The 15,557-nt window shown below is 36.4% G+C and overlaps 1 protein-coding gene across 2 annotated transcripts; it reads right to left on the bottom strand.

The window, feature by feature from the left end:
- Positions 1-311: 311 nt before the first annotated feature.
- On the bottom strand, positions 312-2,743 carry LOC311094187 (uncharacterized protein). 2 transcript variants are annotated; one of them, XM_084131960.1, is made up of 2 exons: positions 2,623-2,743; positions 312-1,581 (listed from the first exon to the last, which is right to left on the bottom strand). In XM_084131960.1, the coding sequence occupies exon 2, from the start codon at positions 1,562-1,564 to the stop codon at positions 686-688; it is 879 nt and encodes a 292-aa protein (XP_083988086.1). In that variant the 5' UTR covers positions 1,565-1,581; positions 2,623-2,743; the 3' UTR covers positions 312-685. The 2 variants fall into 2 exon arrangements, with proteins under 2 accessions (XP_083988086.1, XP_083988087.1); XM_084131961.1 differs by lacking the exon at positions 2,623-2,743 and adding an exon at positions 2,327-2,576.
- Between the last annotated feature and the right edge of the window lie 12,814 nt (positions 2,744-15,557).

Raw genomic sequence — 15,557 nt, 5'->3', positions numbered from 1 at the left:
TTTATGTAAATGCGAATGCAAATGTATAGATTTGACTGGCTTCAGAGGCACTGGAATAAATCTCCGTCCCTCCTGATTGGAGAGAGGTTTTCATACAATGGCTGATGATTAAGTCAGCTGTCAGACGTAGTCTGCCAAGCCAGGTCCCTTCAAAAAAGGAAGAATAAAAAAGCTTTTTTTCTTTTCCAATGTGACAACTGGCTAAATATGACACGAATGCGCATTTGGCAAGATAGTTTCATGGTCCTATGATAAGTTGCATACCCAAAGAAACTGATCACACCAATTGAGAGGCTTATATAACTGCACTAGTAAAGCATGCTGTATATATTTACCACCATATGCTTTGGAAAAATGCACAAACTCACACAAGGACATTGTTTACATAAACAGGACTCAAATCCATGTTGGTATGTTACATTTTCATCGATGTAACATTTAATTGTCCATTACATACAGTGTAAAAAGTGTAGAATTTCAATCTGATTGGACCCTTAAAATTACTTTAGTTGATATGACCCAGTGTAGTCAAGTTTATTCAGTTTCAACTCAAATTTAGTAGTAATTTATCGCATTTTTTTTTTTTAATATGACAAAACATGTATTTATACTGTGTCCTATTAGATCACAGTATCACAAAGCTGTTGTGATCATTTGAAGAACTGACAAGATATGTTTTTTGGCTTCAACTCAAGACTTCAACAGGACCTTCATCTTCATCAAGGGACAAAAGCGAAGGAGCACCGGTCGGGCTCGCGCCACTTCTGAAATTTATAGAGCCGTACAGTCTGGCTTGGTGCTTGGAGTAGGCAAACGCTTGTCTCCTGATCATCTCCCCTTTATAGATGGAGATCATCAACAAGGTTGACAGTAACACACCTCCGAGTGTGAGGAGGCACAGCCCTGCAATCACACACCTGTCCAGGTGAGCGCCCACTCGGGCGTTCTCCCTCTCCAAACGCTCCATCTCCCGGGCGGAAACGGAGTCGGGATTCACTTTGACATCACGTGGGACCGTGTAGGAGATGACAACCAAGGAGATCCCAGTAACTAAAAAGGTAACGGCACCTATAAATCCATAATCCACTGACTTTTCCGATGAATCCACCATGAAATCGTCAACTGAAAGAAGGGAGCATTCCGGGGCGCCTTCTTGGAGGTCTTTGGATGAATTCCAACTGAAGTTGTCATAGATGGTCTCCTCCTCTAACAACTGACCATCTTTATGGTCAGTAATGTCAGCCACACCTGGAAAAGCTGTTTCATACTGCTCATCATAACACACCTCAACTTCTTCGTCGAATCCCCATTCATTGATTTTGCAGAGTCGTCCAATTGGCAGAGTCGCTGTCCATGGTTCTGAAAGCCTGTTTGCCTCATTAACATTCTCCTCCAGATACGCCTGGCAGCACTCTTCATTGTAAAGGGCTCTTTCATCTACACACACTGAGTGATGACTTTGCTGGTGTTTTAGGGACCAGTCAAGGTGATCGGTCTGGACAGCGTCTTGACCACAAAAGAGGACTTTAAGATCAGCCATTTGAACTTCTATTCGTATGTTCATCTCATAGCAGGCAGATGCTGCAGTATGAGGACAAAGACAACAATTTATAACAAACAATAAAAACCATTCAGTTTTAGATAAAGCACAAAACGCTAAGACAAATATTATGAGGGAAGAAAGAATAATTTCACATCTGGCTTATAATGTAATTTGTGATCATTTTAAAAGTGATAAATGACAAAACTGGTATTTAATGGAAACAGCAGGTTATATTGTTTACCTTAATATATACCATCTATACAAGCTTTCCATCTAAATGCTAAATGGTATACATTTACGTATACATAGAGAGAGAGAGAGAGAGAGAGAGAGAGAGAGAGAGAGAGAGAGAGAGATGGGGGAGGGTTGCAACACGTTTCAGTGTACTTATACTGGATCAACAAAGATAAGACAGTGTATAGGCTATATTTACAATTGTGAAAGTAACTAACAAATGCTGTATGTTATGTTTTAAGCATTACTATAATACATTTATGCACAACATTTAAAACGTCCATGTCAAAAGATGTTACAGTCCATCCAACCTATAGCCTACTGTTACAAATGACCCTGGTTACGACTCACTTGACATTTACACAGTTTAAAAATAAGTTACTACTTTAATTTAAAGCAGGTAAATATTACAATATTATTTAAAAGTTTGAGGGGAAAAAATTTGCTACAAATAAAATGTGTTGTAAGACTTTCCGGTCTCTCTTGCACGGTCTCATCGTACAGTTACCATCAATATTCACAATTTAAGTAGCCTAATAGAATACTTACATTTGATTTTTCTAATTAGTATAAGTTCATTAATCCTTTTCAAGCCAGAAATGTTCCTAAAAGTGCGCTTTATCCTGTCAATAATACTTGTAATATTTAGCCTAATCTGAGGAGCTTTAAACGGCGCGTGAACATCAGCATTGAACAGAATAGTGAAGCGTTTCCTGGTTTTCAGTCGCAGAAAAAGTAGTCAGGATGACAATCTTTGGGGAAAATATGTTGTCTGTCTTGTGCCTCATCTGTTATTCCGTATTTGGTGTCACCGTAAACTCACAGAAAATAAAGGCATCGCCTACCTTCTCCAAGCAGCGTCTCGCTTGCATTCCTGCAGGGCTCGCGCTCCGTTAATTAAGGGAAGCTCGTCCTGTTCCACCCGCGCGCCGCGCTCAGGTCTCATCAATGCTGCGCGAGAGGAGAGGAGGAGAGAAGAGAGGAGGAGAGAAGAGAGGGAGGTTATAGTGTCGGGGGGGAAATGAAGCCTGATCAAACACTTTCATGCTGTTCTCCTTGTGAGATTCACGACGCAGCCTATACAGATTGCATGCCCAAGCTGTGTCCTAAATTAATTATCCTAGAAATTAACATCATTAAAACGTTCTTGAAAATACATTCTAAAAAACAATCCGCTGAAATTAATCTTTTTCAAGTCATAGCCTAATACAATGTCACAATATGAAATCTCTAAAGTTAGTTGCACAGCATGCTTTTTGTTTTTTGCCTCTTCATGATGACTCGCTTAATCCAGTCCTACTTTGTAAGTCGCTTTGGATAAACGCGTCTGCTAAATGACTAAATGTAAATGTAAATGTAAATCATGAATACAAGTGTAAATCTGATTTTCATAAATCTACGCCTATAACAATCAATAAATATTTATTTGTAAATATACAGGAGATCAGGGCTTTATCACAGGGGTAAGTTCACAAGATCTATATCTTAAGACTTTTATGTTGGCTATAGCTAAGGGAGAAGGTGGCTAGTTATAAACTTTTGTAGGCCTATTTGTTTTCCCTTTAAACTCATCTTTGATCACCAAAATGATATATTTGAACGTTTTTTTCTTTCTTTTTTTTCTTTTTTTTCTTGAAAACAAATTGCTTCATGCTTAAAATAGCTTGAATGTAACTCTATGCCCTTTCTTCATTTGGTATACGCGATTCTAGGAATATGCAAATTATCCCCGCCTCCACTCACTCACACCAGCTCAGAGATCCACTCGTTGACATCACATGTTAACCTGATTGGTTACAAGGTTTGTGACGTCAGAAACACCAGCGATTTGAGACTGTCTGGTTCACTGTAAAATACTCAGCAATGGTGTTGACTTATGAATTTGCACATGGTTTGTCTTAAGCAGATTAAAAACACCACATAGACATATAAACTACATTAAAAGATTGATTTTCACTATAGGGGACTTAAAAAGTTGTTTATAATGTTATTGCCCAAGATACAGCTCATTTAACTCATATTAACCAATAGCGGGGCATGTTGTCACATTATATGGAATAAATTTGTCACAATGGAACCTGTTTATTACTAATTTTTCAGCTACATTTAAACAATAAAACTATTATGAAACAAAACAATTGGTAGAGCAAAAAGGTAACAAAAAGTAGGCTAACATACAAAACACTGCTTTACTGTGTACATATTATTTCACTTCTATTCATTATCCATAATACTGTTCATGTCTAATGTTCATATATGTAAATATGCCTATTCTGACTTATCCTAACTACTTTTTCATATATATTTTTTTCTTGTCTTGTTGTTGTATTTATATGTGTGCACTGCAAAGCTTCATTTACCAAGAAAAAGTACAATCAACTTGGCTGTATAAGTAATCTTAACTTCAATTAAACTGAGTTAAATCTTGTGTAACTTAAAAAATAAAATGCTTAACTTATTTTGATGAGATAAAGTAATGTAAAAAGAAACATATGTTGTTATGATTAATTGATCATATCATTTTTTACAGCTCTTGTTTTGTATATCATACATATAGGCCTACATTATGACTGTCACAAGTCCTGTATTTGTATTTTGTGTTGTATTTTTCTGCAACAGAATGACTTCACAAGCCCCATGACGACCCCTTTGCAGTTTTCCGGCATGATGCCAGTCAGCATAGCGTATGTTTAGGTGGCCCTAGGACATAATTAGAGTGCGCCTCACTGATTTTTCAGTGAAAGCTCAACATTTACTAATGCAACATTCCACTGGCACATTGAATTAAATGAGACTGGTGACATCAGCTGGTTAAAACACATGAATGAAGTTGCTATGCTCCAGAGGCTGGAACATTATTAGAGCGTAAACTGTGAAATTGACATTTATTAGAATTTGCCCCCTGCGTGTTCAGATCTTACAGTCTCTCTCCACCATGGGCTACACATTGTAATAAGTTGACTTGAGAAAGGAGCAGCAAGTGCATAGACGTCTCCATAAATAACAGCTGAGATGGCTTCTATTCGAGACCAACCATGGGAGATGCAATGCTCACAGTTTAGTCGACAAAGCGTGAACATCATAGAACACTTTTAACAGTCGCTCGTTATTTTGTGAACACACAAGCAAGTGAACATTACAGCCATGTGCTTCATGTTTTCTATGAGAAATGTGTCAAAAAGTGTTTGTCTTAACCTTCTGACAACATCACATCAACGTTCATGAGACAAAAAACCTTAAAGGAATAGTTCACCCAAAAATGAAAATTTTGTCATCATTTACTCACTCTCATGTTGTTCCAAACAGGTTTGGACATTAAAAGAGAAGAAGTTATGGAAGCTTGTTCCTGCCACGGAATAAAAAATAGTGACTTTTTATCTCAGAGTTCTGACTTGCGAATTATATCTCACAATTCAGACTTTATAAGTCACAATTTTGAGTTCTGACTTTTTTCTCAGAATTGTGAATTGTAAGAAAGAAAGTCAGAATTCTGAGGTATAAATTCACAATTGAAAAAGGGTAATTGTGACTTTTTATTTCACAATTCTGACTTGTTTTGTGCGATAAACTCACAATTGTGAGTTATGAAGTCCAAATTGGAAGACATAAGCTTGTAATTCTGACCAAAAAAAGTCAGAATTGTGAGATACAAACTTTCAATTGCGGCAAAAATAAAATTTTGTAGATAAAAGAATTTTGAGGAAAAAAGTTGCAATTGCCTCTTTTTTTTTATTTGGTGGTTGAAACAAACTTCCACTGAATCTGACAACAAAATCAACAACAACCGTGTAAATAAAATTGGCAAACAATGCAACCATATTAACTATTAATGCCCCAGTGCAGGACTGGAAGATGGCCAAATTATTATTATTTTTTTTTCAGTGTGAACTACTATGATTTTTCATAATAGAAAAGCACTTTGAGATGCACTATACTTGTGTTCCTAAAAGTTTGTAAGCAAACCCAGAAAACTTTTTTGGGATATGCTTTCAGATTATTTATTTCATCTAAGAATAACCATTTTACAGAAAATTGACAAAAACATGTTTGCCATCTGCGCACAGTATGAAATGTGGGATTGTCTTTTAGAATACGAAACTCATCATGCTTGACACTTTTTAACCAGACAGAGAATTTCATATCCAGCAGCAACTGTCAGTTACATCCTATTTGAGAGCCTAAACGTAAAGAACTTGCAACTTGTAAGAGTTAGATGTGACACTTTATTTCCCACTACGTTGTGTTTTGTTTATCTGCTGGAGTCTTATGTGGCACTTCTGTTGATGGATCTTTTCTGTAATAGGGGCTGTAACAGAGCACAGCTAAGAATAGCAATTGAGGAGCCAGCATGAGACATTTAAAGGGTTAGTTCACTCAAAAATGAAAATTACCCCATGATTTACTCACCCTCAAGCCATAGGTGTATATGACATTCTTCTTTTAGACGAATACAATCGGAGTTATATTAAAAAATGTCCTGGCTCTTCCAAGCTTTATAATGGCAGTGAATGGTTGTTTCTGTTTTGAAGTCCATCAAAGTGCATCCATCCATGATAAAAGTGTTAATAAAGGCCTTCTGAAGCGAAACAATGCATTTGTTTAAGAAAAATATCCATATTTAAAACTTTAACGACTAAAATAACTCGCTTCCAGCAGATGGCCGTATATTTACGGTGGAAGAGTGACCCGGCGCACAACGTAATGACGAATGCGGAAACGCAGAGGATAGAGCAAAACAAAACACCAGTCACGAATTAGAAGTCTAAAATGACAATTTTTAAAGAGAAATGTCGGATGAGCTTGAGTTTGTTGCCCAGCCCTGTTTGTTTGAACCGCGAGAGGCGTCTAAACTTACGATACTCCTACATCCTGGTTTCTCCCAAGGTTTTTTTCTCCATTCTGCCACTGATGGACTTTTGGTTCCTTGCCACTGTCGCCTTTTTCGCCTTTTTTTCACCTTTGTTGCCATTGGCTTTTGGCTTGCTTAGTTGGGGACACTAAATTTAACATTTAATTTAATATTCAACAATAATATTGATCTGCCTGCATTGACACCATTATATAAGAACTGAAATGAGCTGGACAATGACATCATGGTTTTCTCCAGAGTGGCTATATATTTAAATGAACTAAATTAATAACTTTTTTACAACAAAAAATTAAACATCACTGAACTTACTTAAGCTGTGACGCTATTTTCTTCTGGAAACAAATTTTGTTGCATTATTTTCCTGTTATCTCTGTAAAGCTGCTTTGAAACAATCTGTATTGTAAAAAGCGCTATATAAATAAATGTGACTTGACTTGACTTGACATCCAACGTCATACAGTCGAGTTGCGTAACATGTGTACGGTCGTCTTCCGGAAGCTAGTTATTTAAGTCGATAAAGTTTCGCGAGTACCCTTCTGAAACCTAAAAGGACAAATGGGACACCCTAAAGTCTCGTCCACAAGACTAAAAGTGCATATGAAGGTCCTGCATATGAAGGCTATTCCTATTGTCTGAGGGCAAACGCAGAGAACAGTGTGTTATTCTTAAAACCTGGTAGAACACAATTAACAATTTTTAAAAACACGATCGTATTATTTTATACGTCTCATTTGCTAGCTGTGAATACACATATAAAGGGTTAGGGTTACACATTTTATTGTTACTCAATTCATTTTTAATGAATTGCAGTGCAAACTTTTTGAGGATTTGCCTGAAAACATTCGTATGCAAACAAATACCAAGCTAACATCAGGGAACGTTCTCATGAACTTTGGCTAACGTTCTTGGCAAGATTCTCTCAAAGTTATGAAACATTATTCAAGTAAAGTTAATATTTTATGAAGTTAATAAAGTTATCTGGCCTTTAATAATGTTCTCAAAAAGTTTAATGTTTTACAGCATGATTACATTTTAAATGTTGCTGTGTTTTGTTAGCCTATTTGTTGTTGCATGTGTCACATTTTTTATATTTTGTAGAGTTCATTTTCATCAATATTCTGATATCTGAATATTCTGATTCAGATTCTGATTCAGGTTTCATCAAATGTAATTTCAAAGTTTAGAATTTTATGCATTGAGTGAACTGATGAATTACTCATATCCAACGCTATATGTTTTTGGGGTTGTTAAATATGTTGTTGAATATGTTTGTCTGATAATTCTATTACTAAACCATGTGTTTTTTTTTTTAATAGTTTCTAAAGATCTTTTTTTTATTTAATTTTTTTTATAAATCAGGGATGGCCCACTTTACCTGAAAATAAATGTGTCTGGAGTGCATTATCTCAATATGTTTATTGTTATATACCTCACAAATAACTATGGACTGAATTCAAATGAATATATTATAACTGGACCTTAAAGTTAACAAAAGGATTAAAGAAAAGAAAAGGAAAAGTGGCCCACTTTACATGAATTCACCCTGTTTCAAACGTTTTTAGGAAGTAGTTTTGTTTACTGAGTATGTGCAAATGCATATAGTGGATTCGTCAACTCAGATGCTCAAGCTATAGGCATTTTTTCATCGTGTGTTAACAGTTCAGTAAACTTTTACTTGAGCTAGAGGAACGTTCCGGGTTACTTGACTGTAACCCTGTTCCCTTTCAAAAGCTACAATCGATGCTGCGCTGCTTAGCGCATTGGGAACGAGAATACCCACGGCGCTGTGCTTGAAGGTGTCTGAACCCCTTACGGTTGTGGGTGTGCTCACAAGAACGCAAGAAGGCCTCAGACATTAGCTTGTCATGTCGACTCAAGGACGTGAGAGCCCGGAGTGGCATGAACATCCAAACTATAAAATCTTATGAATGTGTGCAGAGAGGACCAGAGCACTTGAAGAGGCGACCCCCCCCCCCGGTGGAGTGAGCCCTTAGAACCCGTTGGCGAAACTTGACCGCGTGCCTCATAGGCAAGAGCAATAGCATCCCTGACCCAATGTGACATGGTCTGCTTGTGGCGGCCGCCCCTTGTAACGGCCCCCATAACAGACGAACAGTTGCTCTGACTTACGCCACTGGCTAGTGCGGTGGACGTAGGTTTGAAGAGCACAGAATGGACACAGTCTGTGAGATCTATCCCGCTCCGGCGTCGTGAAGGCCTTAAGAGTGACCGGATGTACCGTCGAGAAAGGAACCTTAGGCAGGTTTTCAGAATGAGGATGCAAAATACACAGAATGGGCTCTGAAGATAAAAGACCTGACGATGCACCTGTGGCTCATCTAATTATAGCCTCGCGTCACGGGTGCGCGCCGATGACGTCATCGACCGAGGCTATACCTCCGGGTCAATTCTATTGACGTGTTACACACAATATTCACAGCTGGTCACCATTAAAGACGTTCCCAATGCGCTAAGCAGCGCAGCATCGATTGTAGCTTTTGAAAGGGAACAACAAGCTACATAATAAATCATCAAATGCATTTTTACTTTAACTTGGTGTGCAAAGGTTTTATTATGAGGCAACAGAATAGTTCTTATTTTACTTTACAAGCCCTCAGGGCCTTCCTTAAGAGGAAAAGGGTTGAACCAGCGAATGCTGTTAATGTCTGGCCTTGAGTCATGACACTGGCGGGTCTCTGCTTTTGGCTTCACTTATTTCTCCTGGAAATGGCCTTTAACTCCAAGACCCACTTTAAACACTCGGGCCTGCTTCACAACCCATCTGACGGCTGCTGAATTATAGGAACAGTAACATAGGCTATTCAGCTATGTGAAGCAACAGTGTGGGTTATGAAAAAATGAGGTTATGAATTTTGAATAAGTAGCCTACTCTCCCTTCTATTATCATGAGATTTAATGTTAGATTAATATTTTGTATTACAGCAAGAATGATGGGTTTTTTCAAGTCATTGATTTTTAAAACAAAATAGTCATAAAGTGTGGTTAGGGGCAATTCTTCCTGATGACGCTTTTTTAAAAATCTTACAAATTCGTACGACCTCGTACGACTTCCTACGATTAAAAAATAAAATAAAAAAAGCGTTTAAAAAAATTTAGACACCTTGTTATACGTACGAATTGCCGTAAGATCGTGTTGGCTGACCATGAGAGTAGTAGACATAATTCAGGTCCACTATAATCCAGTCCCTTGGCCAATATGCGTGAGGGTCTGTTTCAGTGCACATTTACGTGAAAGCTTTGACTGCGCGATTCAGCAGTAGATCCGACAACTATCAAACCACTTAAAGAAACAGGCACTCAGGGTCAAATATAGGCAAGCAAGGATATTGATCAAATTAATTCAGATCATAAATATATAGCAATGAGTAGAGACAGAGTTATTTAATACTTACTTTTTTAAAGTTCTCTCTCTCTCCTCTTTGCATTGCACCTTAATCAAGTTTACCTAAATCTTGAGTATTTTACAAGCTCAAAGTTTATCAGTACTTTAAGATATTGATATTATCATAGACATTTTTTTTATTTTTTTTTAAATCAAATAGACTGGAATGTTTTATGTTTCTGCTGTTGTTTTCTCTCCAAAATGATGTCACTTCCTGGAGAATGATGTCATTAAGGAAATGGCTTTTGTTAAACTTGTAGAAGTTGTGATAGTCTTTTCCATATTGTGATATCCGAGTGAAGCGGCTTCTCTAAAAAATGAAAAAATGTAGGGCGGTCCAGTAAACACAGCATCAGAGAAAAGAAAAGGTGTCACTGCAAGAAGTTATTTTGATTAAAGATTATGAGTGACATGAATTTTTCTAAATGATGTGCACAAATAAATCATTTATATAGCGTACTGCAATATTCCATTTTAAACCAAGAATTGTCCATTTTGATTTCATGGTGACTTTAAAGGACTATTATAAAAAATGGAAAGTGATATTGAGGCTTTAGAAAAAAATCTATACATTTATTAAAACAGCATTAATCCCAAGAAAACATGTTTAATTTCAAACATATTGATTAGAAGAAAAAAAAAAAAGAAAGAAAAAGAAACTTCCTAATAAATTGCCATTTTGTCATGTGTTAGATGTGCATGGAGCATGACAGAAATTGCAATATTGACTCTAAATCAATATTTAAAAATTACTTCCATGTTTCATGTCTTAATTTTGATGTGATAAAAAAAAATCAAATGAGTTAAAATGATAAGTTTATGGATGAATTCTATTACATTAAGGCATAAATTATAGGAATATGAAAATGTGCTGCATTGAAATGGCCAAACTATTGATCGCCTTGAAATGAACAAGACAGAAACGTCAAAGTACAGCTATCTTGTGTATTTGGAATATACTAGGTGATGTTCAGAAGAAATGTAAAATAAATGCATTAGATGTTGAGTCTTACCATGGCAATATAGATTTTATTTATTCTTTTTTTTTAAATAATGTAGGCTATTTAAAAAAAAAAACGAATAATAAAGTTTTAAGTAGGCCTGCAACTACTTTGCATATACTTAAAGGGGACCTATTATACCCTTTTCAAAGTCTTGATTTTGGGGTCTACTAGAATAGGTTTTCATACTTTAATGTTCAAAAAACACATTATTTTCATGTTTTACATTGTTGCAGCACCTCTCTTCCCAGTCTGTTTAGTTCCTGTCTCTGTGAAGCCCCTCCTTCTGAAAAGCACATTGTGCTCTGATTGGTCGGCTGGACTATGTGTTGTGATTGGTCAACTCGCTCCTTACCATTTCAACACACTACTAGCACAACTCGACCAGGCATCGCCCCTTTTTTGCATATGCCTTGGCTGGGAATTATCAACACTATCTCACGACCAATTCGTACGAATTCGTACGAGTGATAAAAAGGTGGCTAATTCGTATGAATTTGTATGACCTCACTCGTACGAATTTGTACGATTTGTCTAAACCCACGTGATGGGTAGGTTTAGGGCCGGGGTCAGGGGTAGGTCATTCGTATGAATTCATACGAATTGGGTAATTCGTAAAATATATACAATTTAGCAAAAATCGTACTAATTCGTACGAGTGAGGTCGTATGAATTCGTACGAATTAGCCACCTCGTTGAATTGTTACGAATTGCCGTGAGATCAGGTTGGAATTATTTAAATGAGGAATATTTTGACGTGTACCTTCCCGGAAGAAAAAACTCTAGGACTAAAATCGAGGAGTTTGAGAGAGTTCAGAATCAATGGTTACTGATATAGAGAATAACTAAATTTGGAGTGACTTTGTGCTTTGCAACTTTGCAGACTTTTTTTCATGCTCAAACAGCAACATCACACAAGAAAGTTGAAAATGTAAAAAAGCATGAAGTCCCCTTTAAATTGAAAGCATTTACAGTGGATGTCAGTCTCATGTGCAGTTCCTTCTTTTGACACAAGGTGGCAGCAAAGCACAAAAGTAGAGACAAATTTCCACGTGCAATAGGCTGTTTTGCCAGCCACTAAACATCATTTGCATTTTAAGTAGTCTTCATTTCATGCATTTTACAAGAGTAGTTTTAAACATGATATTATTTGTCAGTCTATGATGGTAAAGATAATTTAAAAATGTCACGCATCTGAAGGTGCTCTTGTTTTAAATTAAAGATCTAAAAATCTGGATCAATCAATTTTGATATAAGCGTGGCATTGTCCCAGTGGTGCCACTCCACCAGCTAATTAGGTTGTGAACTCCTCTGTCTGTTTCCCTTGGAAACAGACCCCTAAATAAATGCTGAAGTGGCTTGGCAGGATAAGGTCTCTTCTGTCTTTATGCCATAACCACAGTTGGTGAGGAGGAGAGCTTTTCTCATGTTCATAATGGAGCAACTGTGCGGTCCCAGATGAGTCAATTACTCTTACAAGGAATTAAAGAAATCTTACATGGCTGTTTAAATAGCTGCCAAATGTTACTGAGTAAAAAATAAATAAATTAAAAGAAAAGAAAAAAGGAATTGTCACAGGCATGTCACGACATATTACATAAGCAACTTCTTTTTTTTTTTTCAACTATTTGTTCTCTGGGAGATGATGCAATGCGGGACCAAAACAACAATGCAGAAAGTATAAAAGAACATAATGCAAAAACCTCTGAATTTATACTTCATTATTTGACACATTTGTCATGTAGACTTGCCCTCACATGCCCCTAATAATTCAAAGAAGTGATGTGATTAAATTTCATGGGCGAAATTGAAGACAGGAACCTATCGCTGAGAGACGTTTCAAGCATTAACATTGTCATTCATGTGTCACCAAAACACTTCCGGATTAAAATTTGTTACCTGTCCCCCCCCATTCTCTAAGATTACATTTGAATAGTGTTGTCACGGTACCAAAATTTCAGTATTCGGTACCGATACCAGTGAAAATCCACGGTTCTCGGTACCAATTTCGGTACCAAAGCTTAATTTAGATTAAATGTACATAATTATATTAAAGTGTATATCACAGTTACAAAGATGGAAACTGTAGTATTAAAAACACTTTACAATAAGATTCCATTTGTTAGATAACATTAGATAAAATGACCTAACAAAAAAACAATAGCCTAGTTATATACTGTCGCAATTATTCTCCTTTAGGGGTTAATTTAAAAATACATTTTTAAAATCAAAAGTTAACATTATTTCTGTTAACATTATTTAATGCACAATGAATGAAGTGAACAAACATGACCAATCAAGTGTTTGTATTAAATAACATTCACAAACATTAATTAATGTTGTAAAAATATATTGTTCACTCAATGTGTTATGTTAGATAACGCATTAAGTGATGTTAATGAATGGTATCTTATTGTAGCATTACCAAACTATACAGGAGATAAAATATGTTTTATTTGACTTGACTATACTTTTATTTAATCCAAAACTGTATTCATATTTAACTTTAAAAGGGCTTTTTAAACCTGCTAAGAGTTATCCAGCCAAGAATAAGACTAGAACTGCTTTTCTGACGGACTGATATTAATGACGGCTTTTTATTTCTCATCTCCATAAATATATCTAGTAGTAAAGCTAATGCAAGGGCTAGAAATCAATTAATAGGCCTATGTCACACTTCCTCGTCGTCATGGAGAGCGCAGTTCGCACAAGCGTTTGTACTCCCGTGGCGTCTGTCGTTGCTATGCATCCATGAACGCGCATGGAAAAGCGAGCGCGCCGCTTCTATTATGAGCGCGCTTGCCGCGCGCCATTTGAAATAACGTATCTGCACGCGCAAAAACATCAGCACCACATCAGCAGCAGCACCGCCGATCGCCATCAGCGCTTTTATGAAGAGGACGCAACTGCACGCGCTTCGGGCATGCACGCGCATCAAGTACCGGGTTTGAGAAAACCTGGTACCGTGACGTTTAAAAAAAAAATAGTACCGACTTGGTACCGAAGTACCGGGTCTTTTGACAACACTACATTTGAACATGAAATATTATTAAAATCCTTCAGAAATCCCCCATGTACCCCCATACCACATCTTTGCTTTAAATATTAGCTTCTTTTTTTTCTTTTTTTTTTTTTAAAGAAATCAATGCTATTTTAGATTAAATAGCCTACATTTTAGTCGTGTCCCTATAGGTTTTCACTCAGTCATCCTCTGAAAAAATGGGAAAATTCCACAAGACACATTTTTCAACAGGATATTGTATCATCTGAATTTTCTGAAGGCCATTTGAAGACATAAAAGTATGTGGTCCAATTTTATGGTAACACTTTACAATAAGGTTCATTAGTTAACATTAATGTATTAACTAACATGAACCAACAATGAGCAATACATTTGTTACAGTATTTATTAATGTTTGTTAGTTAGTTAATACAAATTCAGCTGTTCATTGTTTGTTCATGTTAGTTTACAGTGCATTAACTGTAATGTTAACAAATACAACCTTTGATTTTAATAACGTATTAGTAAATGTTGAAATCAATATTAACTAAGATTAATAAATGCTGGAGAAGTATTGTTCATTCTTAGTTCATGTCAAGGTATTAACTAATGTTGAACCTTATTGTAAAGTGTTACCCATGCATTTTCTTTACTGTATATTTGATGATATTGTAACTAAGACTGGGAAGGTCAATCTTAACTTAACAGTTACTCAAATTATTTCTTAGATGTTGTATGTTTACTTTAGAGAATTCAAATTTTTGATAAATAACTAGAATTCGTTCAGTGACCTCATGCTAGCATGTACACCATGTGGCTATATTATATGTATTTGCTGTTTCTATGCTGAAAACCCAGTCCTATTTTTATTGTTAGGCTTTCTGACCTCAAGACTCAACTAATCTCTGCAATTCTCCATCTCTGATCCTTGAAGAGTCTTTGGCCACTCAAACTCTCCTCCTCGCCCTGCATTAAGACGTCCTCTTCCTGGCAGATTCCTAACATCTTTAGTTGATTGGAACTTCTTAATTATTGCTCTGATGGTGGAAACGGGGATTTTCAATGCTTTAGCTATTTTTTTTACAGCCACTTTCTATTTTGTGAAGGTCAACAATCAGAACTTTATTCTTTAGTTTTACTCATTGTGATGGAGGATTAAGGGAATTTGGCCTTTGCGTTTCCTCATATTTAAACTCCTGTGAAACAAGAAGTCATAGCTAAACAATTTCATGTTCCTAGTCACCCTGGTGTGCTAAAAAATGGTAAATATGAATGGGAATATACTTCAGAGATATTTTACTCATAAAAAAATTCTAGGGGTGCCAATAATTGTGGCCAACGTGGTGTTTTCGATGAACATTTTTTTCATAATGTGAGGTCACAGAGGTTAATCGTTAATGTAACAGTACATTGTCACAACTATTGTAATGTGTAATGTATTGTGATGGACGTGTGTTTTAGGCACATAATCAAGGTTGTTCACTCCACTCTGAGTTATTGGGACA

This window comes from Abramis brama (assembly GCF_963993115.1).
Source record: "Abramis brama genome assembly, chromosome: 12".
Classification (NCBI taxonomy): Eukaryota; Metazoa; Chordata; class Actinopteri; order Cypriniformes; family Leuciscidae; genus Abramis; species Abramis brama.
Note: the sequence above shows the minus strand (reverse complement) of the source record. Positions and strands in the feature narration are given on the sequence as shown.